Below are 27845 nucleotides of genomic sequence, written 5' to 3'. Positions count from 1 at the left end.
AAAGAGAATAAAAACAAATGAAACTACATCAAACTAAAAAGCTTATGCACAGCTAAAGAAACTATCACTAAAAAAAAAAGAAAAGATGCCTTACTGAATTGGAGAAAATATTTGCACACCATACATCTGACAAGTGGCTAATATCCAAGATCCACAAAGAATTCATAAAACTCAACAGAAAGGAAACAACCCAATCAAAAAAAAAAATGCAGAAGGGCTAACTAGTCACTTTTCCAAAGAAGACATGCAGATAGCCAACGAATACATGAAAACAATGCTTATCGCTCATCATCAGTAAAATACATATCAAAACCACGAGATACCATCCACACCTATTAGAATGTCATCTCAAAAACCCAGAAACGTCAAGTGTTGATGAGGATGTGAAGAAAAAAGAATCTTTATACACTGTTGGTGAGAATGAAAATTTGTCCAGCCTCTGTGGAAAATAATGATGGAGATTTCTCAAAATATCAATAATAGTGCTGCCATATGATCCAGCAATTCCACTATTGGGTATCTACCCAAAAAGTACAAAAACGTTGATTCGAAGGGATATATACACTCATTTGTTCATTGCAGCACTATTTATAATAGTCAAGTTATAGAAGCAACCTACATGTTCAAGGACAGATGAGTGGATTAAGAAGATGTGATATATACACAAAATGCTCCTCAACTATAAAAAAAAAAAAAGATGAATTGCCATTTGCAACATGTCTAGAACTGTAGGGGATAATGCTAAGCAAAAATAAGTCAGAAAGAAAAAGACAAATACCAGATGGTTTCACTTACATGTAGAATATAAAGAAACCAAACAAAGGATCAGATAAAACCAAAACAATAACAAACTCTAGAAATCTGACTGTAAAATTGAGGTTTTACAGAGGAAGGGGAGGAGAGTAAAGAGCAAAATGTGGAGGGTGCCTAGTGGACTATGGTAGAAGTCTGTGGGTTAATTGGTTGTAGTTGTGGTGTGGTAATGTGACATACCTCTGCAGGGCTGTGATCCTATACCACTGAGTCATATACAGTGTTGTAAACCAATGTTATCTCAATTTGAGAAAATCATAATAGAATATAGTACTATACTATATTTATTGATATTGTAAGTTTATGTTAATCTGTTTACAAGAAAATTTGCATATAACTGGACCCATGCAGTTCAAGTCTTTGTTATTCAAGGGGAGCAAATATGTGAAATCAAAAATAAAAACCACATATCATTTATAAGTAATCTAAAGGCAAAGAAATACTTAGGTCAGGCCTCCCTGGTGGCTCAAGGGGTTAAGCACTGCACTATGAAGCAATCCAAAGCCTCTGCAGGACGAGTTTGATCCCCAGCCTGCCAGGGAGCAACCCACATGGCAAAGCAGACCTCTCCTGTCTTGCCCGCTATTCCCCTCAGCAGTGTATTTTAGTTAATCTGCCTGTTCTGTTCCCTACTCTGTCTCTGGTGAATCCTCTCACCCTCCAGACCTCTGGCCTTTACCCCAGCTCTTACATGTATAAATAAATAAATCTTAAAAAAAAAAAGAAATACTTAGGTAGCAATCAATAAAATAGAGAATTTGTGTCCTTAAAACTCCATGATGCTAATGAAATAAATCAATGAATGTATAGACAAATGGAGCAATATATGCGTTATAGATTAAAAGACTCAAAAGTTAATGAATGATTTGGGATCAGATTAGAAAACACAAAGTATAGACTTTGGAATTCTAATGAAATGGAATGTAGATCAAATGAAATTATCCACAGTGGAGCAGAGAGAGAAAGTGTTTTTTGGTTGGGGGGCGGGGGAGGGGTTTTGTATTTTTTAAATTCCCAGAGACAAGAGGAAGAGAATTGGAAGTAACATATTTATAATCGGAGAGCTAGGAAAATGGAAAAGGAAAAGGAGCAGAGGGAGTTTCTAAAGAGTTAACAACTAAGAATATTCTAGATCTAGTAAAGGGATTATATTCTAATAGGATTATGAAGAAGTAGATTTAAAATACCTATAACAATAACTTGTAAGTTGGGAAGATGGAAGGTGGAGTCACAGAACTCAACGGTTCTTGCATAGTTAACAAAGGGGGTAAAGGTCTTGATTACTTTTGATATAAGACTGTATATGTAACTTCCAATATAAGAAAGAAAAAAGTGAAATTCCAAAGAGAGGCAGAATAAGAGGGGGAAAAGACATAATAAAACTCGTATGATAAAAAGAAAACTCAAAATAAGATAGTAGCTTTAAACTTAAATATATCAGCATACACACTAAATGTAACTGCACTTAATGTTCAAGTGGAAAGTCTGTAATTGTCAAACTTGACAAAAGATATTTAATTTTTTTTTTACAGGACTTACCTAAACCAAAAGATTGAAAGGTTGAATGAAAAAAGGTGAAAAACATACTGACCAAATAAAACTATTGAGACTCATAAAGTTAAACATATGGACTTGAAAATTAAAAAACATTTCTAGAGATAAAGAAGCTATTTCACTGAAAGATTTAAAAGAACTAAAAAGAAAAACAAAAATCTAGGGAGGGAGATTTTAACACCCTTCTCTTAGGAACTAATACAACAGACAAACACATCACTAATAATATAGATTTAAATAGCAATCTTGACTACATGGATAGAAATGGATAGAACACTGCATCCAAACATAGAATACACATTCTTTTTACACAAACATAGAACGTTGACCAAAATTGACCATATCCAGGATATTGAGCCAATGTCAACATATTACAAGTGATTAAAATCAATACTGAATATGTTTTCAGACTATAGTGCAGCTAAGCTAGAAGTCAATGATAAAAAGATTACCAAAAATCTAAATGTGTTTTATAGTAAAGGAAAAAAATTCCAAATAATTCATGGATTTGAAAAGACATAATAATGGAAATTAGAAAATGCTTTGACTAATCATGAAAACACAGCATATCAAACTTGTGGGATGCAAGTAAAGACATAATATGGGCATTTTTATAAGCAGAAACAGGTATATTAGAAAATAAGGCAAACAGCAAATTAGTTAAATTGGAAAATAACACAAACTATATATGTTAGACAGTAAGAAAACTACAGATTAGTTAGCTTAGCACCCATCACAAGAACAAATAGTAAACAAATAGTAAATAGAGAATAAATAGTTAAAAAATAGAGAACAAATAGTAAAATGGTGACAAAAATTGAGAGGATAGAATAAATTTAGAACAGAAATTGATGAAATGAAAAACATTTAGTAAGGAAGATCAATAAAACCAGAAGATGGTTCGTTGAGAAGACTAATAAAGTGGCAAATCTCTAGCAAGATTGAGCAACAAAAAAGAAAGGATACACAACTAACATTCAGAATAAAAAGGTAATCACTACAGATGGTGTTGACACAAAACAGATAAGAATATATTGTGAGCAACCTTATGCCCATAAATTTCAAAATATAGATATAATGTACAAAATCCTAGAAAAATGTAAGTTGCCGAAATTATAATGAAGAAATAAAAATATGAATCATTTTATAACTATGAAAGCAAAAAAGCAGTCAAAAAGTTTCAAACAAATTAAACTCCAGCCTATAATAACTAAACTGGTGAGTACTACCAAACACACACACACACACACACACACACAAAAGTTTCAATCCTACACAAATTCCTTTAATGCATAGAAAAAGAGGTATCTAGGGTCTCCCTGGTGATCTAGCAGTTAAGTCTCAGCACTATCACCGCTATGGCTTGAATTTGGCCTGAGTCAGGTCCCCAACCAGGGAGTTAATCCACACATGGTGCAGCAGACATCTCCTGTCTCTCCTGCTGCTCCCCTCAGCACTGTATTTCAGTAGATCTGCCTGTTCTGCTCCCCACTCTGTCCCTGGTGAATCCTCTCACCCACCACACCTCTGGCCTACACCCCAGTTTTTCTGTGCAAAAAGGAAAAGGAAAAAAGAAAAAGAGGGAACTCCCTAACAGTTTTTATAAGGCTAATGTAACCTTGGTACCATACCTGATTATGCACTAAGAAAATTACATGCCTCTCTTATTACCTGAACGATAAGCAAAGTGAATCCATCAATATGTTAAAAAGATAATACATCTTGACCAAATCGAGTTTGTCTCAGGAATGCAATTTTTAATGATAGAGAAGTCAATGCAGTTCACTATATTAACTGACTAAATGAGAAAAATCATAGTCACTTTAAGACTCAAAGAGAAAACATTGCTAAAATTCATTGATGACAGAAGATCTTAAAGTAGGAATAACAAGAAATAGCTCTTTAGGTAACATGTTAGTGAGGATAGATCAGGCTAGGCTGCAATAAACAAATTCCCCAATTTCAGGAGCTTAACACATTAAATGAAGTTTCTCTCTCATCAAATAAATCTCCTGCAGGTTCAGAAGATCTACAGAGCAGTTCCCTTTCATGCTGCATCTCAGGAGTCCTAGTCAGCCCAATTTATGGCTTTGTTATGTTCACTATGAACCTTTCGGTTTCACTACAAGAGAGTTGGAGGGTCATGCAAGAGTTTTTATGACCAAGTATAGTTGGGACAAACATCACTTCACTATTGACTATAACTAGATCACATAAACCCAACCTAATTTCAAGAACAAAAATATTATGAATTCAGTGTACCCAGAAAGAACAAACTTAAAAATGGGTCTTAATGAGTGTGTGGCATTGTTTATGCCACAGCTGAAAAAAGGCTATCTGAGGAAACTTGCAGCAAATGTTCTATGCAATAATGAAACTTGAAAGCTCGTCTTTTGAAAATGAGAGTAAGAAAAGGATACCTGCTAATACCATCTCTATTCAGAATTATAGCAGAGGTCTCCAACGATGCAACACGAAAAATAAAGATATAAAGATTGGAAATGGAGAAGGAAGTTGTCAGCATTTTCAGATGGTAATCTGCAGATTAACTATTAGAATTGCTAAGAGTTTAGCAAGGTTGTTACATAATACACTCAACATTTAAATCAATATTATATTTGTACTTCAGCAACAAACAGAAAATAAGCTTAAAAATGTCATTTCCAGTGGAATCAAAAAATTTAAATAGGAAAAGATGTGTAAATTCTCTACAGGAAAAACTGTAAAAACAGATAAGACCTAAATAAATGAACAGTTATACCATGCTCATAGATGGGGGGTGGCGGGGGCAGGATTTTTGTCAAGTTTGACAATTAGTGACTTTTAACTGGAACATTAAGTTCATTTACATTTAATATTGTCACAATATCAGATGTTAGTTCTCTGTAAATTGAATTACAGACTCAATTTGATTCCTAGCAAATAATAGGAGTTGGGGGCGGGGGAGGGTGGGGAGTGGTGCCTTTTTTTTTTTTTTTTTTTTTGTGGAACTTGACAAAGTCTATAAAATTGATATGGAAAATGCAGTAAGTCACAATTTGCTTAATTATATGTTAAGATGGTTATACAAAGCTATATTAATCAAAGCAGTGTGACATTGGGCACAGACAGGCAAATAGAGCCACAATGCAGAATGGCAAATACAAGAACAGACCTGTGCACAAATGGACATTTTATGTTTGGTATGTGGTGATGCATGAATGGGGTGGAGGGCTCTTTTTAATAACTGTTCGTGGGTAATTGACTACCATAATGGAAAATACTAGAATTCACATCATGCACGAAGACCCAAGTATGAAAAATAAAACTACAGAGATTTAACAGAAATGCACTGACCATAAAGGAAAACTTTATAAAAAGTGCTATAAGACAAGCCATAGATACATATCACCAACCAACAAAGGCTAGTATTTGGAATATATGAAGAACTCTAGAAATCAATGATTAAAAAGACAAATAACCCAAAAACTGGGCAAAAGATTTGAACAGGCACTTGCCAGACATCCCCTAATTAGACTAAGAAACTATATGTAACTATTGTCCCATCTTATTAGAAGATGATAGTACCCTGATCATGTCCCTCTCAGGGAAGTCATGGTGTTCCTCAAGCATATTCTGACCCTGCTGCCACAGTGCTGTGAGGGTGCCTTGCCTGGCTGCAGCCTCCCAACTTCCTCCCAGCAGAAGCGCGAGTCTGGGCTGTAGAGGACTCAGAGGCAAAGCACATGGTTCCGCCTTTGCCCTTGCCTGAGGGAGCTGGCCCAGGCAGCACAGAATGCCAGGATCTACTCCTACTCAGGACAAGACAGCGATTTTCATCACCTGCCCGGATCCAGGCTGCCAGGTGGTGCACCATTATATGCATACCGCCTCTGCTTTCCCCTGCCTAGGACTGTACCAGGTGATCGGGGGTATCATCTCACCTGTCAATGACAAGTATGGGAAGAAAGACCTCGCAGCTGCCCGGCACCGAGTGGCCATGGCCCGGCTGGCTCTGCAGACATCAGACTGGATCCGGGTGGACCCCTGGGAGAGTGAGCAGGCGCAGTGGATGGAGACTGTGAAGGTGCTGAGGTAACAGTGAGTATGTTCTGGTTGGCAAACGGGCCCTGGGAGGAGTCTGCAGACAGCAGCCCAGGGATAAATGGGGGAAACAGTGTCTAGTGGGGCTCTGCAGGCCTTGGTGAGGCCTTCTCCACCAAAATCGGAGCAGTGATGCTCCTAAAAGAGAGAGAGAGACCAGCAGCCTCCTCCTCAGAGAAATCCTGAGTGAAAACTCACTAGCCACCATCTTCAAGATGTACTTGGCAGAAACACACAGGCTTCTTGCAGAGGGCTGTAGCGCAGGGCTCCAGGGCCTGCCCTTTGTAGCTGTGTGACTTTGGGCATGTGACTTGACCTCTCTGAGGCACATTTCTCACTGGCAAAATGTAGGCTCTAAAACCTAATGAGGATTTTAAAAAATGAAAGCACTTTCCTGTCTGAAAACCATCTAAGAATATTCAGTTAAATGAAACCTTTTACTATTGTCATCATTGTCTGGATTGAAAGCCCAGCTTATAGCTACATCTTCAAATTGTACAAATCTTGGATTCTATAAATCTAGACTTTCATGTAAATTAGAGGAGAAAAACCTAAAAATCCTAGGAACATTAACTCCAGCTTTTTTTTCCTCTCAGAATTGCTGTTAGCATTCAGCAGAAGTAATTTGCTGTGTAAAAGCCCCTGCAAGTGCCACTTATTAGGACAATGGCCACTAACTTGTGTCTGGGAAACATTAGCAGAGTTTGCTAGAGAAGCAGGAAGTGCCACCTTCCTGGCTGTTGGAGTGACAGCCAGATCTGCTGGAAGGAATTGCAGATTGTGGGCCTTGTCTTTTATTTATTTGGAGGAGCTAAGGACAAGGTCGAATACTTGGCAGGCCTGTGCATAATCTGTTTGGTTTTCATTTTTTACTTATCTTCAAAGTCACTTGGGAGAAAAATGTTTACCCTTTTATTAAAGGTAAACATTTAGTTTCCATATCCTGATTCTAATGACTTACCTTTTGCTTGGAAAGAACCATCTAGAAGCATATAGCAGTGACAGTGCTACTCAGAACCTGTTACCAAATTAAAAGGACAGAAAATGTGAACTAATTGTTAGGGTCCATGGGCTCCCTCTCTTTTTTAAACATAAGGAATAAATTTACATCTACATCATCCTTTCAGAATAAGAAATAGAGTCAGCTCTCATTTATCTAGGCTAACAGGGGAGAAGAGAGACAAAACAATAGATAATCCAACAAGTCATTTAGCTGTAATACGTTGCCAGAAACACAGACGCTTCGCCCTTCCACCTTGTGAGACGTAGCATGGCGGAGGGCCCAGATCTGGGAGCTAAATTTACTAGCTAAGTGACTTGATGTAAGTGATTTAGACTCTCTAAGCCTCAATTCCTCACCTAATAAAATGAGGATGACACTAGCTTCACTGGGATACTGTGTGAATTAAATGAGATGATGTAGGCAAAACACCTGGTTTATGGAAGGTGCCTGATAGTGTTAGCTCCCCTCCCTGTATCCATAACACTGGCCCATAATTTATCCTCAAAACACATAAGCCATTCATGGATAAATAGGAATTGACCACAGTACTATGTAATATTTCTAATTCTGCTGCTGCAAAATGCAGGTGTGACCTGAACACACTCTTTTTTTTAACTGTATCCTTTAATCCTTTAGTCCAATGATTTTCAGCCCTGACTGCACATTGAATCACCTTGGGATTCAAGCTTGCCCATTCAGGCTTACCCAGAGACTGGGTCTGGGGTGAGGCACCAGGATTTTTAAAAGCTCCCTAGTGATTCTAATGTGTGACCAGGATTGAGGACACAGCCTCAATTACCAAAAACATGAATGTGAAACAGATGTCTAATTAGTATCAAGATCCATTCTAACCAGTGGCCTCAACTCTGATGTAGGAATGGCCTGAAAGCTTTTTGAAAATGTTTACACACAAACCCTCTCCCACAAAGATTATGATTTGTCTGGGGTAGGGTCTAGGCATGCATAATTTTGAAAAGGCCCCCAAATGTTTTATTTTGTGCAGCCAATGTTGAGAACCCACTGATACAGTCAACACACTTTTATGAGATGGCTGATTATGATATTTTTCAATATTTGAAGTGAGCTTCATCTTCAAAGTGCATTCATTGCATTAGAAATTGTGTTTGATTTCTAATGTTTCCTAAAATTACCAGAATTTTTATTATTGAAAATCTGTTTAAATTGTAACATTGGGTAGCTATAGAAGAATGGTGGAAATCCAGCCTCTTCCCACCTTTGCACCATTTAGTACCTTCCTGATAGAGTCCGCAGTGAATTTATGTCATAATGACAGTGACAGAGTCACTATAAATTCACGGTGGGGTTTATTGCAGATTCTTCTCCTTATTGGACTGCTTATTTTGAATCTAATTTTTAAAAATATATGGGTTGGCTTTCATGCTATTAGGGTATTTGATAATTTATTTCTCTCACCTTTTCCCCATATTTTAGGGCGAGGGCCTTAGTCACAATGCCATGTGAAGAGGTCAATTATCATTGTCATTATCGTCCTCATCATCTTATGTTCCCCTTAGTAAATATGATCTTATGTTGCCCTCATTTTACAGATGAAGAAACTGAGGCTCATAAAGACTAAGTTAATCACAGTCACACAACAAATAAACAAGTGTTGGAGCCCCAGTCTGTTCCACGTGGACACCTTGCTTGCAGTCATCTTCTGAACCAGTGATCTGCAAACAGGAATGCAATGTGGCCGACTTTACTCCTGCCACAAAGTCCCTCTGATCCTACTGAGGACACAGAGAATGTGTCCACACAGGGCACTCTTCACACTCAGGGCTGAGCACACCAGGGTACCACACAGGCAGGCAACCGGAAGAAGCAATGGCCACTGCCCCACAAAGGTAGAGTGGAGTTCTATGAGATGAGGCATTTGGCACTGAAAGTAATCACTTGCACAGAGATTCAGCTAATAGATAAAGTAGGGTCTATTTGAACTGGGAGCTTGTGCGTAAGTAAATTTAAAGGCTCATCACCACCTTTTACTGATCATTTACCATGTCTCTTTCACATCTGGAAGAGCTAGTCAGTTCAGCAACCCCTAGGGCTAAGGAAATGGAGGCGTTGAAAGGGTCAGCAACACATTAAAAGTCCCACAGTTAGGGGCCTCCCTGGTGGCACAAGGTGTTAAGCAGTGCACTATGAAGCTATCCGCAGCCTCTGCAGCACAAGTTCTATCCCTGGCAGGACAGAGAGCCACCCACATGGCGCAGCAGACCTCTCCTGTCTCACCCGCCGCTCCCCTCAGCAGTATGTTTCAGTCAGTCTGCCTGTTCTGTTCCCCACTCTGTCTCTGGTGAATCCTCTCACCCTCCTATATCTCTGGCCTGTACCCTAGCTCTTGTATGCATAAATAAATAAATCTTAAAAAAAAAAAAAAAAGTCCCACAGTTAGAAAGTGAAGGTGAAACACAAATCCAAATCCACTTTAGTCTGATGCAAGATTCCAGACCAGCCCAAAGTGAATCTTTAGAGTGAAGCTTACCAAAACTCAACAAGACAATAATGGAAACCTGGAGTTCAGTTAGGCCCTAAAAACACTCAGCTGAATCTCTGAGAGCATTAGGAAGAAATTTAGAGCAGAATTAAAAGTACTTATTCATCTACTCCTTCCATGAGTCCTGAATTCAGCCAACTTTAGGTAAGCAGTTTCCTAGGTACTAAGTATTTAAGAATGAATAGATTAAGTCCTGTTCACATTTTATGGGCACATTTTGTGTCTACACCAGTGTTAAACTCTTCAATTAATCCTCACAACAACTCTCTGGGGTGGGTACTGTCATTATCCCTAGTCTATAAATGAGGAAACTAGAGGCAGATTGCTTACCAGAATTCCACAGCTACTAGTTGGAACCAGAATTCCAGTCCAGGCAGTCTACTTTTAGAACTTAACCTCCACGCTGCACCTTTTCCCAGTAAAAATCAGCATAGATCCCCGGCCAGCCAGGGAGAAACCCACATGGCGAAACAGACCTCTCCTGTCTCGCCCGCTGCTCCCCTCAGCAGTGTATTTCAGTCAGTCTGCCTATCCTGTTCCCCACTCTGTCTCTGGTGGATCCTCTCACCCCCCTCATCTCTGGCCTGGACCCCAGCTCTTGTATGCATAAATAAATAAATCTTTAAAAAAAAAGTGAAAAAAAATCAGCATCCAGCCACATCCCCAACATGTGGAGGCGCTTTGTCATCATGGTCTTAGCTGTAAGGTCCTGTATACGGTACTTAGTCTTGCATATAGTATTCGGTATAGATAAGCTTTTGTGACCAGGTGACACACAAGGTGAGTGAGGCACTGAGTGTGCAACCTCCCCAGGCTCATACAAACAGGAGAACCTAAACTTGAACCCGCCCATTCTGGCCGCACAGCCCATGCTTTTCCACTAGGCACTGCTCCGTCCCAAATACAGCTCTAGTAAGTGCATGGTACAATAGGTGGAAGATGGAAGTCAAATTGACATGAGACATAATAATTGCCTGTGTTTGATTTTTTAAAAGAAGGCATGGATATCTCTTGATTTGCAAAAGAGAGATGGCTTAAAAAGCCAGGCATGCCAAATTGGTGTAAGTCTAATCATATTTGAAATGCTAACAAGTAATGAGATTTGCTCAGGCTGCACACTGCTCAGTGCACCTTCCTTTAATCTTCATAACCTCCCGTAGGAGTCAAGCGCCATCATCATTCCTCGTTTTGCAGGTGCTGAACCAGTCACACAGACCGGGTCACACAGCTGGCGGGTGGGGGGGCTGGGATTCCACCATGGCAGTCAGAGTCCAAGCCAGACTCTTAGCCATCACCCTCTCTCCTCCTCAAACCCTGGCTTGTGATAAGAGCTAGCGTCTTTGCTGGGAGCCAGTGCTCCCTTCCTGCGACACAGCTCATCCCCCTTCATGAGATCTCTAAAGTAGATGTTATTATCCCAACTTGACAAATGAAACTTTTGTACTTTCAACTCAGGCCTGTCTGATTCTAAGAGCCCATGTCCTAATTGCATGCTCAACATTTTTAAAAAGTGAGATAGTGAAAGAAAATGTGAAACAAGTAGAAATATGCTTATCTCCCCACTTTCTCCAGGGCTCACAGGAGGCAGAGAACTGGATTGGGTTGTGCCCTCCATGGGAACCTGTTGGCATCTATTTTTTGTATCAGCACGTGGCAAATAGTATGCCCTCAGCTATCTAAGATGGACAGAAGCATTTTGAGACTTAAAATCTGAGACCCCCTTAAATCTGGGTGGCTGTGGGGGACTGTAGGATGTGTGGACACACCCTGAGCCCTATGTTTGCAACACAGGCATCATCACAACCAGCTGCTTGGATCTCTGCCCCAGATGGAAGGCCCAGACCATGGCAAGACTCACTCTCCAGGCCCCTCAGGTGGGTGCTGACCCAATTGTGGGAGGGGAGATGTCAGGGAGTCACATGAGAACTGACTGCCCTCTGGTCACAGATAAGGATTATGAGGTCCCCTGTTTGGGTGACACTTCCCAGGTTGAAAGGTCAAATGAAACAATTCACCACCACACCTTGAAATCGTGATGCTTGTTTGCTGTTTCCTGCCCAAGGGGGTTTACCTCCCCTTGTGACTTGTGCTTGTGACAGGGATTATAGTCTGGGCCCTCCTGGGACAAGCTGGGGAAGGATGCAAGGGTTCTTCTAAAAGTCTTAGCCTTTTTAAAAACAAAATGTGCTATTATAACCCTTCAACAGAGAGATTAATGCTTATAGCAGTTTTTAAATTGTTTCCTCAGAAGAGGAAACCTCGTTTTAAGGGAATTTAAAGTCAATTTGGATCACCCTTCTAATTTCTAACTCTGGGTTCTACCCTGTTATCAGTTCCTGGGGTTTTAATGGAACTTTGACCACTGTGATTTCAAATTGCCTTCCTTCTCCAGTGGGATCCCGGATGCTGGGACTCTCGTGCACAGCTCCTCATGCAAACAGACCAGAGCACTGGTGATGGGAGGACAGGAAGTGACAGGGGCTGAGCAGGAAGCCCTAGCCCCACTGAGCTGAAATTCCAGCAGGTCTGTCTGCAGGTGTCCTGTAGTGGGTCTCCCAACTTTGTTTGGTGGTAACTCTTTCCAGATCAGATGGGCTCAGGAATGCTGCAGTTACACAGACCTAAAATTATTTCTTTTTGTGGCCTTTTCAGAGCATTGACTATGTTCATGGGCTTGTGACTCTGCAAGAAGGGGAAATTGCATTCTTTCTACTTTTTAATCTAGGGGCCCCTTGTAACACATATCAGTATTTCTCAGAATTGGTGCTCCCCAGAACACAAATTGGGAAGAACTGTTCTAAAATGATTTGAAAATGCCACCAGGTCCGAAAGATGTCACACAGTCATCCTCTAATGCTGCTCCAGGGTCCACTCACTGCAGGACCACCTGCAAGACTTGGTATAAAATCATCAGTTCCCAGGTTATACCTCAGACTTGCTGTCTGGGAATCTGGATGTTTTAATAGGCACTTTGAAGTGGGGGGTACTTTTTATCTAGTTATGGGGACTGTATGCAATGAGTAGGAGTCAAGGAGTCATAGAGTTCCTTACATAATCAGCTTCTACAAGATTTATTCCAACTGCCTCCACTGTTTCTTTCCACCTGTCTCCTATCGCCTTTTCCCCATCATGAGCACAGTGCCCGCTTTTCTTCTCAGCCTCAGCCTTCTGCCTTCTTTCTGAGTCCTCCCTCACTCAGCAGTTTCTCCTAATAGGGTTCTACACACATTCCCGGAGCACCTCCTGGGCCAGGCTCTGGGCTCAGGCTGAGAACAGAGCCAGTCTGCTGCATTCCCTGCCCTGGGCCAGAGACAGGCTGTGATTGGTGGTAAGGCCAGACATCCATTAGGGAGGCTGCCTGGGGTAAGTGACTTTGACAGGAGGCTTACCAGTTGATCTGGAGGCATTTCTGGGCCAAGGAGCAACTGAGGGCAACTGAGTAAGGCACCAAGGCTGGAAAGAGTACTCCGTACCACTGGGGATGCTGGAGCTGCCAGGAAGAGCTAGGGAGCCCAGCACTCTGGTGTCACAGGGATGCTAGGCAGAGGGGCCCAGCTTCTCATGCTTCCCCTTTCTGCAGATGCTTCCAGGATCTCTGTCTCAGGTCTGCCTAGCCAGTCTCCTTCTCCCCCTTCCCTTCTTGGCTCCCCTGTTGAAAGCCCTTCTGTCCTGTGAGGTTCATTTGGAGCCTCCATTCCTGTGAAACCAGTCCGGGCTGCGGTCATTAAGATGAGCTCCCACCAATGACGCTCACCCCATATTCTTTTCAGATACACTTTGAGGGGCTACTAGCCTACTCTGCTTGGCCCTATTGTGTTGAAGGTTGGTCCCTTATCCCCCCCTCTCTATTCACACCCTAAAACCTTCTCATCTTGCTCTCTTCTAAGGTAACTGTTAAGAAGGGCAGATTATGATGATTGTCAAGAGGGCTTTTCCATTTACCAAAATATATCAAGGGCTTTAAAAATGTTCATGCCCTTTGCTTGATAAATTCCCCTTCTAGGAATCTAAAAGGACTCTAGCTGGGGAAATAATTAGAAATTGGGACAAAGATTTATGCAGAAATTTATGCAGGTATTTATCATAGCAGTTTTTATAGTGGCAGAAAATAAAAGCAACCTCCATGTTCAAATATAAGGGAATGTGTAAGTAAACTCTACTTTATACAGAGGATGAAGGGTCTACACAAAAGGTTTCCATGATCTGTAGAAACACATAAAGAAAATGGGGAAAATCAGAACACAATGCTGTGTATATAATCTTATGTACATAAAAATATGTAAATAAACTTTCACATCCATATTTATGTCTAAATCGAAAGACTAAAGAATTACACTGAAATATGGACAGTTTATTTGTAGAAAGCAGAGTTGTGTCTGTTGCTGTTATTTTCTAGTTAAAGACTTACGTATTTTCCATATGTTCCATAATGGACACAGATTTCATGTTTGCAACCAGAGGAAAACATCTAGAGCAATTTAAAAAGGTAGTGGGGTTTTTCCAGCACAAGTTTGACTTCTGAAGAGGCGGTTTGTGTGTTACTAGCGACGGATTTCTAAAGGGCCATTTTGTGTGCTGTGTATTTTATTGTGTGCCGCTCTGCTCAGGGATTGCAAATTACAGGCTGAGCTCAGCGTTTTCCAGCTGCCAGAGCCCTGCTTGCCCATCACTCCTGTGATTTGCAGCCCTTGGGCTCATCCACACTTGTGCGGATTGCTGTGTTCCGGGCCGCTGGCTGTGACACTTGGGGATGGATGATGCCAGAGTCCTTTAACAGCCGACTCCGTCTGTCTTTTGTGAAGGTGCTTCCTGGGGGGCTGAGCACAGCTCAACGACCTTCTGAGGATTCCCTCTCCATAGGACCCCAGCAGATACCGTATCTGTTTCCATCTCACACTGAGATGGAATCTGGGTGCTGCCCTTCAGATGCCAATACCCGGCCTCAGCCCTGCTATGCTCCTATTTAGACACAGCAGTCCCTTGTTCTTGTGGGGCACCACAGCAGACACCACCCCACATGGCCATGGCCACACGCTGCACTAAACAGGAAATTTCCCTGTGTTCTCTCCTCTCACTTTCCATAACTTCCACAGGGGCTGGGGTGGGGGGGTTATTATTCCCATTTTACAGCCTAGGAAACAGGCCCATCAGCTAGAACTAGCCCAGGGTCCTAGCTGGCCTGAAATTTGAATCCAGGACTGACTCTTCAACGTCTAAGAATTAGAGCTATTGAATGTTCCAAGAAAAAGGTCCTGGTGGCACATCTTCATGTTCTGTGGAAATCTCTGTTCACCAGATTCTCCAGACCCCTCGCTAGTCAGAGCCAGAGCACATTGCCCTCAAAATGCTTTTAGACCCCCATGTCTATTACTGTCACTCTTGGACAAACCAAATTGGCAGCCTGTATTTGACACTTCAGACATGCCCACATTGGACTAAACAGTCACTGGATCTAAAGATTTTGAGCAGTGGTGGGAATGGACTTGGAAGGAAGGCATGAAGGCCTCTGTGAGGCCTGATGCCAAGACTTCCCAGGGTCAGGAGCTCAGGCACATGTTGCTGCAAGTCGTGATCCATCACACCAGCCCCACAGACCTGCCTTTGATTTGGGGGGCTGAGGTGGGCTGGCACTTGACCCCTCTAAGCAAGGCCTGAGTAGACTGTATTCCTTAATATTCCTTAATATCATTGTTAATGAATCAACTGGTATCTAATATCAAAGCTGATATGTGGAATTCATCCCCCAAAAATAAAAGGGAGTGTCTGCTCTGCTCTCTGACCTGTGCGAGCAGGGGGATCCTTGGTGGCAATAGAATTAAATGCACATCACTTAACTCCCCCATGGGAAGACTTTATAAAACCACCCAGTTGCCTGAAAGGTCACGCCCTTGCTTCTTGCTTTATTACAGCCGTTGAATGAAAAAGAAAATAGTGTAAAACCTCACACATGCAGAACAGCTCCATCTACTTGTATGTTGTGAGCTATAGGATCTGCCCACATTAGTGAAGTGTGAGTTACTGAATAATAAGTGTGGTTCTATTGATTTTAAAAGACAAGGCCCTTGGGAGATACTCCCTAACTGTAGAGTGGATGTTTCAGCGTATAGACTAGTGGAGAAGTATGTGGGTGGCTGGCGGCTAACACATGTCACACTCTGTTCCAAACACTAAGTATTCCCCTTCATAAACTCATTCAACTCTCAAACCATCCCATGGGGTAAGTACTGCTAATAGCTTCATTTTTAAGTTGCGGTCACAACTGTTGAATTGCTGTAGGGGCAGGAAGACCACAGTGCAGGTTTTCTGATCCAGCAGACCGGGTAAAGGAGGAGTCAGAGTCCTCAGTGGCTTTTGCAGGTCTTTTATTTAGATTTACCAGGCATATGGCAGGCAGAGGTGCTGGGGGGCTGGGAGGCTGGCAGTCCTCCCAGCCCCCAGCAAGTCTTCACTCTATCTGGGCTCTCTCTAGCATTCTCTCTGCTTCTCTTCTCTCAGCTTCTCTGCTGCTGCTGGCGTCCACATGATGCCATCCTTAAAAGCCCAGTTTTAGCCCAGGTGAATCCCATCTACCTCTGCCCACACCCTACTTCAGGTGTCCGCCATCAGGCATGCATTCAGGACCACAAGGATCCATCATCTATCCTGATGGCGGGAGGGCAGAAAAGCCTGACATTTTTTCCTTACCCTACAATGGTGGAGCCAGGATTCAAGTCTGAAGTCCTTAGTTCTTAACCCTGATAATTCATAAATACCTATATTATAAGTGTTGCAATAAGATGTTATTATAACATTATTCTGCTAGAGTATTTGAAAGGGGTATTTGCATAATTACATCTGGTGTTTTTAAATGAGTAAAGAAATCCAATGACTAGCATTTCATGGATAGGGAAACTGAGGTCCAGAGAAGAAAGATTCTTGGCTCCCTCAGCATAAGAGCCCTTCTAATGCTAGAACTCAGACCTTTCCGTGATGTCTCAGATATCTCACTTTCTATCTCACAGCTGTCTAGTGCTCCTTTGCAAAGTCATCTCTAGTCCCCATCCAGATTCCTTCGAAGGTTCCACAACAGAGGGGCCTAAATTAACATTTAGATAAGCTTTCACCACCAGCAGGTGGTAGTCCTAAGCCGCTCCTAACTGAGGTTTCTTGGTAGCTGAGAGAGGCCAGCACTCTGGGAGCCCAGTCTTTGCCATTTACCAAAGCTAGAATTGGCTTTCAGAAGGAACAGCAATCTCTTTACTGGCTTCTAGCATGGACTCGGCTTTCCCTTTGCAGATTAGCTCGTTTGAAAGGCATATGAACATGAATGGTGTCAGGAAACATGAAGAAAGGGCTTCTCCATGGTGATGCATGCTCCTGCCAGCAGGCGGCGCCAGAGCCTAGCAGTTACAAATACCCCTCCTCCTGGAGTCTGGTGGACAGATGTGAATCTGGACTCCTCTGTCTAGAAGTGACCTCAGGAAAGTCACTCACCAGTCTGTGTGCCTCATTTTCCCCCTCCACAAAAAAAGGCACAGTAGTTACAACTACCTCGTGAAGTTGTTGTGAGGATCAGATGGGATTTTAGACACGCAGCACTTAGCTACAGGGCTTATAGTAAGCCCCCAATAAATGTTAGGTATTCTTTTATCATCACAATCATCATCTGTTAGAGAGAATGCCAAAGGATTATCCACATTGATCGGTTTTTTTCTAGAGCTTTATTTTATTGAGAACAGATGAAAAGGTCATCTGATGGAGTCTTAGAGACCTTTGGTTATACAGGATCCTTTATAATTTATCTTTATAATGAGATTTTACTTATAACAGTATATGAGGTGCTGGGGAAATTGAATTCTGAAGTTGATTTCAAGAAGGACAGTGACTTGATGGAGGCTTAGAGCTCTTCAATCCGAGGACTTGCAAAAGCTGACCTTCCATAGATGTGGGTTCCTTTAGACCATTTTAGACTACTGGGCTGCAGATCCAGCACCCACACACAGGCGCTTGCTATATAGTTGTAAAGGGCAGGAAAGGACACAGTGCAGGTTTTCTGATCCCTTGCAGACTGGGTGAAGGAGTCAGAGTCCTTAGTGGCTTTTTGCAGGTCTTTTTATTGGGATTTACCCAGTACACAGCAGGCAGGGGTGCTGGGGGGCCTGGAGGCTGGTAGGCCTCCCAGCCCCCAGCAAGTCTTCACTCTATCTGGGCTCTCCGGCCTTCTCTCAGCTTCTGCTTCTCTTGCTTCTCTCTCAGCTTCTCTTCGGCTTCTGCTGGCGTCCCCGTGACGCTGCCCTTAAAAGCACAGGCTTAGCCCAGGTGAATCCCATCTACCTAGGCCCACACCCTATTCCAGGTGCCCGCCATCAGGCATGCATTCAGGACCGCGAAGATCCATCATCTATCCTGATGGCGGGAGGGCAGAAAAGCCTGACATTTTTCCTTACCCTACAATAGTACAGGAAAAAAACTGTTTTGTGTTACATGGCACTTTGTCTAGATTAAACAAAAGATGTGTCGATTGAATTATTACTTAAAGTAGCTTCAGACTCATTTACATGCTTTTTCTTTTTAAACCATGAACATGGAGACATTGAGTCCCCAATACATTCTAAGAAGAGAAGAGCATTTTGAGAAATGTTCAAATGGAATACATTGTCTTTACTGGTGGTGACTTGCCTGTCATACCCTTGCATTTCCAGCTATGCCTGAGCTGAAGCTCCTCTGCGGGGCCGATGTCCTGAAGACCTTCGAGACCCCCAACCTCTGGAAGGAGACGCACATCCAGGAAATTGTGGAGAAGTTCGGCCTCGTGTGTGTGGGCAGGGCTGGTCATGATCCCAAGGGCTACATCTCGGGCTCACCCATCCTGCAGAGGTACCAGCACAACATTCACCTGGTCACGGAGCCGGTGAAGAACAACATCAGCTCCACCTACATCCGGCAGGCCCTTGGCCTAGGGCACAGTGTGAAGTACCTGCTCCAGGATGCAGTCATCGCCTATATCAGGGACCACAACCTCTACACCAGGGACGGTTCCTGAAAAGGCCGTGGCACCCAGAGGAATGACAGAGGCGAGCCAGGGAGGATGCACCTCTCCTCCGGGGTCCTTTGTTTCTTGCTTTTCCATGATTCATTTGTTTTCTTTTGACAATGATCCTTTTCAACTCTTCTTTCTTCAGAGGAGTTCTCTGTCTTGGGAAGATATACCAGTGTCTACATCGCCAAGGATGGACATTTATCAAATAGGTTCAGATGGGTGACAGGTCATTCAGATTAGGCAAAAGCTCTCAGAACCTCTGGACAAGGAAACCTTCTTATCCTGTAAATGGTAATTATAGTGTGTGCAGGGAAGGCGGTTGTGAGCATAGCAGGGGCCCCCTGAGGGTCAGGCCAGAAGTGCCCACAATGCACTTTTTAACTAGGACCAGCTGCAGAGTGCTGGTCTTGATTGGAGAGACCTGACAGGATGCTAATTACTGAACAGTGGGCTTTGTCAATGCCTTGTTTCAAACAAAATAATCCTAATTGAGGAGTCAAAAATTTGGAAGTAGTACTTTGCTGATTTACAATCAGCCTTCCCTCATGGACCATTGTCTACTGTCTACTGGCTGAGAATAAAATCAAAACTAAACTCTAAGTCATGATGTTCAAACAATATTTTTGATACTGAAGATATTTTTTTAACCAGCTGTTGCACAGGATTCCTGATTTCCAGTCTTGTAAAAGGAAATTGAGGTAAAGCAGATGCCTTGACTATTTTAAAGTATCTTTGTGAATGTTTTATTACTGCCTGCCTGTTTGAATATTGGCAAAGGAATAAATAATAAATCTACCTCAAAAAAGTACTAATGAAAAGTTTCTCTTTTTTCTTCCTTTGTTATATTATTAATGCCTGATGTACCAGCTGTTGCTCTTCTTTCTACTCCTGAAATTTGCTACTGTTCCGATCGAACTGGCATGAATTTAAAAGTTTATGTTCCCGGTATGGGCCGTGGAAGAAACAATTGCTTTTTGACACCATGCAGACGTTTCTCTAATCTGCAGCTCTGGGTGATGTCTGTGTTCGGGTGTTCAGGATTTGTTATTTCACTCCAGATTAGGACGTGGTTTTGATTAGCCTAATTCTGTTGGCATTTGCTCTCTGTGCTTGCTGACTAAATGGCTGGGTGCATTCAGAGGTGACTTCTCCATAGTTTTGCTCTGGTTTATCCTTGCTACATATTTAGTGCAAGAAACACAGATGGTCTGTAAGGAAATCTAACAGCTCCCCTAAATATATCTCGTGTTTGCCAGTGTGTTATCACAGACGATGAAAAAAGTAGGAAATCAGGGTTTCATGGGTCCAGAGTAATAGGGTCATCTTGTGGCAGAAGTCCCCAGACTTCCACCCTTGAAACCTCTGAATCCCAATAAGCTCTGCCCTCCAGAAGTCCCTAAGGACCCTGGCAATTCAGGGGACCAGGCGTCCAACAGCCTTGTCCAAAAGCTGCCTCAGCAAGCTAGATCACTTACTAGCTCCCTTCCCCTCAGTTTCCTGACCTCTAAAATGGAAGATTTGATCAGACATCTAAATTCTCTTCCAGCTCTGATTTTCTAAGACTCTGAGTACCTCTGACTTCAGCCTGTCTACCCTTCCTTGTGCCAATACACTTCTGGTCAGCCCAGAAGATCCCGAAGAACCGGGGTCTTTGTTTTATTAACTGCTGAATCCTAAGTGCCTAGAATCTCGCTGCTGTGGTGTGATCCCAGGTCACAGTATCTGCAAGCCCCTGGAAGCTGGTGAGAAATGCAGACTCCCAGGCTCCACCCCGACCCATGGACTAAGAATCTGTACTGTAATAAGATTACCCTGCCATTTAATATTCAGCCCTAGAGCAGTCTTAGTTTTATTTTTAATAAGCAAAATTATGATTCAAATTACAGCACATTAACTCTGGAGATCTTCCTCCTCATTCTCTGAGCAACACTGCCTCACTGTTCTGTGCAGAGTATAGAAGGCAGAGGAGGACAAATAAACCTACAGACAGTGGTAGTGTCCAGATAAAGTGATAGAGAGAGCACTTTGGATTTCAGGCAGGATTTCTCAACTTAGGCATTATTGACATTCTGGTTCAAAAATTCTTAGCTGTAAGGGGCTATTCTGTGCTTTGTAGGATTCTGGGCTATTCTGTGCTTTGTAGGGCTACTGCTGTGCTTAGCAGTAGCCCTGGTCTTTATCCATCAGATCAAATGCATTATTTCCTCCTCCTCCAATTGTAATAACAAATACACCCCAGACGTGGTCAGATGTCCCCTGGAGTACAAAATAATGACCCTGGTTGGGACCCACTGGCTTAAGAAGATGACTGTGGGGTATGTCTGTGAGGAGGGGTCTCTTTGCCAAGAGGGAAAACCAGGAAGGAGCAGGTTTCACATAGTCTGCTCTTAGAAAGGACTAATTTGGGGGAAGTGGGAGGGGAGTTCATACAACTTATGAAGTCAGTTTTATTCTGGGGAGTACAGTGTTGTTACATTATTGTAAGAATTAAAAACTACTACATCCTTGACTCAGGGGCACCCCAACTTCCAAGTCTGTACTTCCAAGCACCCATACTGGTATTCCCTCTATGTTTTAACAGGCTGAGGATTCCAACAGGCTGAGGACCCTGAACCCTCAGTCCTGACATCCAGGGCCTGAACTATGAGGGGAAGCTAGTAGACTTATGATTATGATTTTTATAATTATATGAATCACAGTTCAGGATTCATTTATGCAAATCATGCTTATTGAGGACCTCACATAAGTGCCTAAACTACATATAAGAGCACAATGATGAGCAAAATAGTCTCGCTCCAAGAAGCTTATGGTGCCGCGGGAAGATGGATGGGAAGTAAATATCCACAAAACTAAACACGATTACAAACTCTGATGAGGCACCGATGACAATTACGCTTCATGCTCTGACAATCTTGCTGCAGTATCACCACAAAGCTGATGAAGCTGAGGCTCTTGTTTGTCACACGCCCAGACCCTTTCCAGTACCCTGGAGGGGGGTTCTTAGATGGGTATCCAACTTCAAACTGGTGTTTTTTATTCTTTCTTTAAAGGGGACTTCAAAGTTCTACAGAGTTTAGACTCCATAAAACATCAAGCTGAGTGTGGGTAGCAGGGAAGAAAGCATAGATTTGAGACCTGGAGATAAATTCACCAGACTTGGAAATGGATGGAGGCCACTGGCTTTCGGGTAGAATGAACAGCATGTACAAAGGCCCTGAGGCAGCAGAAGGCAAGATGAGCAACATGATCAACTAATTTAATCATCACCTCTTTTAAAAAGGGATTTATTATTACAGTGTCCACCTGACACCAGGCATTCTTGCATGCTACCATCTCTCTCTGTCCAGCCTTACCATAAGCTCAGGACACCAGACCCACCTGCACTAGAGGAGATGCTGTCATCTCTGATTCCTGCCCGTATCGTGTGTTCCCACCAAGCAAAACATCCATTTCTGAGCCTTTGCATTGTGTTCTTCTGAAATATAACACCACCACAAAACCCTTATAATTACATCTAAGTATGTGTAAATGTATATGCATGTGTGTGTATATGTATAGCTAATAAAGTAGGTTTTAGATATACATAGACATATATATCCCAGTTTCTGTACTCTCCCTTTGTCTGGTTGATTCATGTAGCCTCCCTTTTTTAGTATCAGAGGAGAAACTATGTCTCACCATTGTGCTCCTGATTTATTGCACTGACACTGACCTGCATACCTGATTTCACATTCCTTTCCATTCCCTCGGGCCTTCTTTGCATCTAGTTTGCCAGGGTGTTTTGTTTATTTTGCAAGAACAGAAAAACAGTGGTTTGGGCTCCTGGGTAAATAGAATTTCCAGCCTTAAATAAAGCTTTTCCTGTGATAGTATATGCTGCCCAAGTGAGAGGAGCTCTGTCGCCCAGCCTGAGGAAAGAATTTTTCATTTATAATACTGTCTGTGTCACTTGGGAGAGAATGATATGAAATCCCATTTTAAACCCATTGTGCTTTGGATTTGCAAGGTACGTTTGGTAATTGGGTTAATACATGAATATGAATTTCCTTATTCTTGTCCTCGCACTTCCTATATTATTCTAAGTGTTTCTGCCTTCACTTTTTGCAAGGTCTCCATGCATAGACTATTCAATTCCCGTCTTGAAAGTATTATTGGATCAAATCTCAGTTTTATAGATACACATATGTATGACTAATAAACTGTCTGTAATAACGCACTAAGGTGCACAGCTCAGAATATTTCAAAATTGTTAAAATAACCCTCCAAGCTTGTTCCTGCCATCATAGATTGAAAATAGAAGAGACCCTAAAGTTCATCTGGTCCACTTTCCCAAACGATCAGAACACTAAAATCCCACAGTTTAGTAGAAGTTAATAACAATAATAATACTGTCTTCTGTGGACAAATTTTCAAGGAGCCCTACCTTTCCTCCTCCTGTAGGAAATCCATGCTGTGTGTTTGCACACATTGTCAGCCTTTCTTTCTCCACATCCTCACATGCAGCCTCTTTTTTTATGTCTTTTTTAAAATTTTATTTTTATATTCCCCATACAATTGCAACCCCTTTATTTTAACCCCTAACCCTCCTTTCCCCGCCCCCCCCATAGTGTGTCTCTGGTTCATAGTTGTTTATTGATTTTGATTTTTTCTTTCTTATAGTTATTCTTTTTCTTTTCTCCATTCTTCCTGTCAACTTTCAATCCTGACCTCCAATCCACTCTTCGCCCCAGCAGTGCATTCTCCACATAGGAGTGAAGCTGTTGTGTGTCTGTGTGTGTGTCTGTGTGTGTGTGCGTGCAAATCTGCCCATGTTACCTCCCTACCCAAACTCCTTTCAAGGGACACTATGAAGAAAATAGAAAACAAACCACACACTCAGACAATGCATTTTCAAAAGGTTTACTTCATAAATAACCAGTATCTAGGATATGGTAAAGAAATATTAACAGTTCAAAAATAAGAAGACTAAAAAGCACAATTTTAAAACGATGCAAGGATTTGGCAAGACATGTGCAGGAGTTTACTTTTGTAGACCGGCCTGCTCTCAATGCTGACCGTTGGCTGGCAGCAAGACATGGCATTTGGAATATAGCCTACATTTCTAACTGATAAGGCTGTTTTGTCTGCCTGGGGCACTGAATCCTGCTGTGCAGCTTGCCTAGACTGTCTGTACAAACAATGAGATTTACCACGAACATCTGCTTTCTGTCTAGGTGTCTGGAATTTTGGTAACCTGGCTGGACATGCCTACACCAGGGTCCACGATCCAAAGCCCGGGTTTCGAGCCCCAAAGGGCTTCTCTGGCATGGCCACTGTGCACTGCATTTCACTGCTGGAGGAAGAAGGATATTCTGTGTGGACCCCACCCCAGGAAGGAGTTCACTTGCAGTCCTCCAGGCCCCAACTGACATATGTCTCCCCAGGCTAGCCCTGTCATATCTCCTGCCATGAGTGTAACTGACTGAGTCCTTCAAGTCACTAAATGGAAATCATGGAAACAAAAGACTTCACCAGAGATGCAGGGATAGCAAATAAGCACTCGAGGAGCTGCTCCACATGGTGCATCTCTGAGAACCCCACTTACACACCACTCAGTCCCCAGAAGGGTGCAATTCAGTGCAGCAATGCCACTTCTGGGGACCCACCAAAGAGATGAAAACACATGGCCCCTCAGACTTGCATGTAAATATTTATAGCAGCATTAGTCATTAAAGCCCAAAACTGGGACAATTCAGATGTTCATCACCTAGTAAATGGATCAAGTGATTATTATATCCATGCAATGGAATACTATTCAGCAATTAAAAGGAATTAGTGACAGACACCTGTGCAAGGTGGATGAATCTCAAAAACATGGTCAGTGAAAGAAGCCAGACTTTTAAGACAACATTTTGTATGATTCCATTTTGTATAGTATTTCTTAGAAAATGCAAACTGCAGAGGCAGACAGCAGACTGGTTGCCTGAGGGAAAGTGGGAATTGACTGCAAGCGGGCCCAAGGGAACTTCGGGGGCGTGGGTTGTGATAGGAATATTCTAATGCTAGATGCTGTGGTTGCACAACTATCTCAATTTTCTAAGCTCATCAAACTGTCTACTGAAAATAGGTAGCTTTTTGTGGCATTTAAATTATACCTCAATAAATTTGTTTTTAAAATCCTTGTGAGTTTTTCTTGCATGCCCTTAGGGCGAAGGCCTGATTCCTCCTGGGTGGCCAGCTTCACCACCTCCCCCAGACCTCCATGCAGCTCTTTCACTTTCTGTTCCTGTCACACTGGCTTTTTTCAGTTTCACACACCCACCCTTCTCTTCTTCGTCATCTTTCTCCACTGTGGCATATGCCATTCTCTCCACCTGGCACATGGTCTTCCTTCTGCCCGTCTTTAGCCTGACTCCTACTTCTCTGGTTTTCTGCCTTCACTTCTTCCAAGAAGCTCTCTCTGGGTACCGATTAAGTTAGACTCGCCCATTCCTGCCCTAGCATCCTGCCCTTCTCTTTTGTAAAAAAAAAAAAAAAATCATCACTCTTGAAATGACTCTCTGGTTGGTCACTGGAAGTTCCCTGAATACAAGAACTTTGTCTCATTCATCACTCCTTTTCCCAGCACAGCTTCTAGCTCATGATGGATGCTTAATAAATATTTCATAAAAGAACATCTGAATAAGCATCTTAATAGCTCCAAAAAGCCCATGATAAACACACCTGTTTAACTTTGTATAAATCAGTGTCTTTGAAGCATGTTTGCACACACATCCTTTTATGCACACACATAATATGTGAAGTCAGAACTCAAAGAAGCAGTTTAGGAAGTTCTTATCTAAAGTCTTTTCCTAGTTTTTGGCTGCTACAGACAATGCTGCAATAAACACCCTCATACATCAGCCCTTACAAGTCAGTGCTTTTGTGGAATGCATTCCTGGGGGTTGGGCCAAACAGTATGTGTACTTTTTATTCTAATCCATGTTATCAGATTGTAAGCGTTAGATTTTTTTTTTAAGTAAATTGAATTTTTTTTTAAAGCAGATCCTCATGGAGTGGCTAAAATTTTCCATTTCCTCATTCCTTTGCAGGGGGTTGCTTTGATTATCTTTTTTTATACAAGCCAAAGCAAAATCTCACTCTCTGTTTCAATAGGTAATCTGTGGTGAAGAATTTCAGAACTCAATGCCACAGAGAAACAAAGCAATTTGTGGGCAAGTGTTATTCCTGCTGTTTGCCTTAGTCAAAGATTCTTTTTACTTTTTGGTAAACAGGAATTCCTTACACTTCCTCAGTAAGAGGCATGGGAGCTCCACTTTGTCACAAGGCTGTCAGGAAAGAAAAGAGCCGAAGGAAAGGACATATACGAAGGTTTCCAAGAAACTGGGAAAAGAGAAAAAATGGAAATTCGCCACCTTCCTCCTCTTTGCCCTCCTCCCTTCCTCTCTCCCTCTCCCTCTGTCTCTTGCCTCCCCCACAGATTGCTTCTGTGCTCACCGTCATCAAGAAGCCTTCACTCCTCTGCCTATGCAACCTCCACCTGAATGTCTGTCTCAGTGTCACAATTCCAGATGCCCGGAGAGATTCACTGGCCCTGGGCTTGTCTCCCCAGCCCATGTGACCTGTAAGGGCAGAGGCAGGCAGGCCAGAAGCCGTGGGCACTTCCAACACTCGGGTGAGTGCCCATAAAATCCAAAGGTGCCCACTAATTTGTGTAGACCTCTCTTGATTCTGTTTAGTTAGGGGCAGTGGAACAGGAAGAGATTCTGGGGAAGACGCAAGCCCCTGGAGGGGTAAGGGTGTTGGCACCTGGGTGTTGGCCATTCCTTCTCCACTGTGGGCAGATGGACATGGACCTGGGCCAAGTGGGGGAGGGGGGTGAGTTGCCAGAAGCTAGACATACACCCCTGCATCATCACCGCAGTTGCTTAAATGAGCCTGGTCTGGGGGAGCTAGTCCCCACCCAGAGGACAGAGTAAATGAACCACAGCTGGATGGGTAGGCAGGTCCCCTCCAGCCTGATCATGCAGAGCAGCCAGGGTTTTCCTTCCGGAGCAGCTGCATAAGCACTGGAGATGGATTCACAGCAGCCCCAGCCCTTTCTCAATGCCCACTGCCTCACAGGGAGCCCTAACTTGGCTGAAACTCAACAGGCTTCCCAGCAGAAGGACAGCAAGTTTGTACAAAGGGACATTTGTGGGGTGAGGCTTTTCCCCTCTCATCTCCAGATGGCATATCATCCACAGACCTGACTTTCCTAACCTCTGTCCCACCTTCCTCACACCAAAGCTGGAGAGAACCTTTCCTGTGTCTCTACAACCTCTGTGTGTCCCTCACCTCAGTCCAGTGCATCCCAGCCCAGCCACCCTGCTGCCCATTTCCATGGCTGGCCTCTGGCCTGACTGCTCCTGGGGGGACAGGGGCTGGGGCAGGACTGGCTCAGTGCCCCAGGGAGTGGGTGGTCTGGTGAGGGCTCATCATCCACTCTCCCTTCCAAACCACACCCTGAGTTCCTTTTAAGGAATTCTCTTGATCACTGGACATACCCAAATGCTCACACCCCAGAATTTAAATCTAGAACACAGTGACGACTAAAAATGACTGAAATCTGGAGGTCCTGGTGGCTCTGTCCTAACCAGCTCCCAAAATCAGGTCCCACTTTTTCATTTCTATTTCACTCCTAAAAATTCTTGAAAATCCTTCTATTAAATATCCTTCTTTTTAAAATTCTTCAGAGTATTTTTTGTTGCTTGACAGAGAAGGAAAAGAAGAGGAAGAAGGAAGAGGAAGGGGGACGGAGAGAAAAGGGAAGGAAGGAAAGGAAGAAAACTATCCCAAATGGCAAGTGAATGAGAGAGACAAGTCCAGCCCAGCTG

General features: G+C 42.7%; 1 protein-coding gene across 2 annotated transcripts in view; it reads left to right on the top strand.

The window, feature by feature from the left end:
- Nucleotides 1–18993, top strand: part of NMNAT3 (nicotinamide nucleotide adenylyltransferase 3) — a gene marked incomplete at both ends in the record, with an annotated part of 70615 nt that extends 51622 nt beyond the window's left edge. Inside the window, 3 exons of one of the 2 annotated variants that reach the window (XM_084231167.1) lie at nt 6258–6441; nt 11763–11845; nt 18653–18993. In XM_084231167.1, coding sequence (XP_084087293.1) covers nt 6258–6441; nt 11763–11845; nt 18653–18993 — 608 coding nt within the window. The remainder of the gene's footprint in view (nt 1–6257; nt 6442–11762; nt 11846–18652) is intronic. The other variant, XM_084231168.1, reaches the window with a different exon arrangement.
- Nucleotides 18994–27845: the final 8852 nt, after the last annotated feature.

Source organism: Talpa europaea (genome assembly GCF_964194135.1).
Source record: "Talpa europaea genome assembly, chromosome: 4".
NCBI lineage: Eukaryota > Metazoa > Chordata > Mammalia > Eulipotyphla > Talpidae > Talpa > Talpa europaea.
This window is presented reverse-complemented; position numbering and strand designations above follow the sequence as displayed.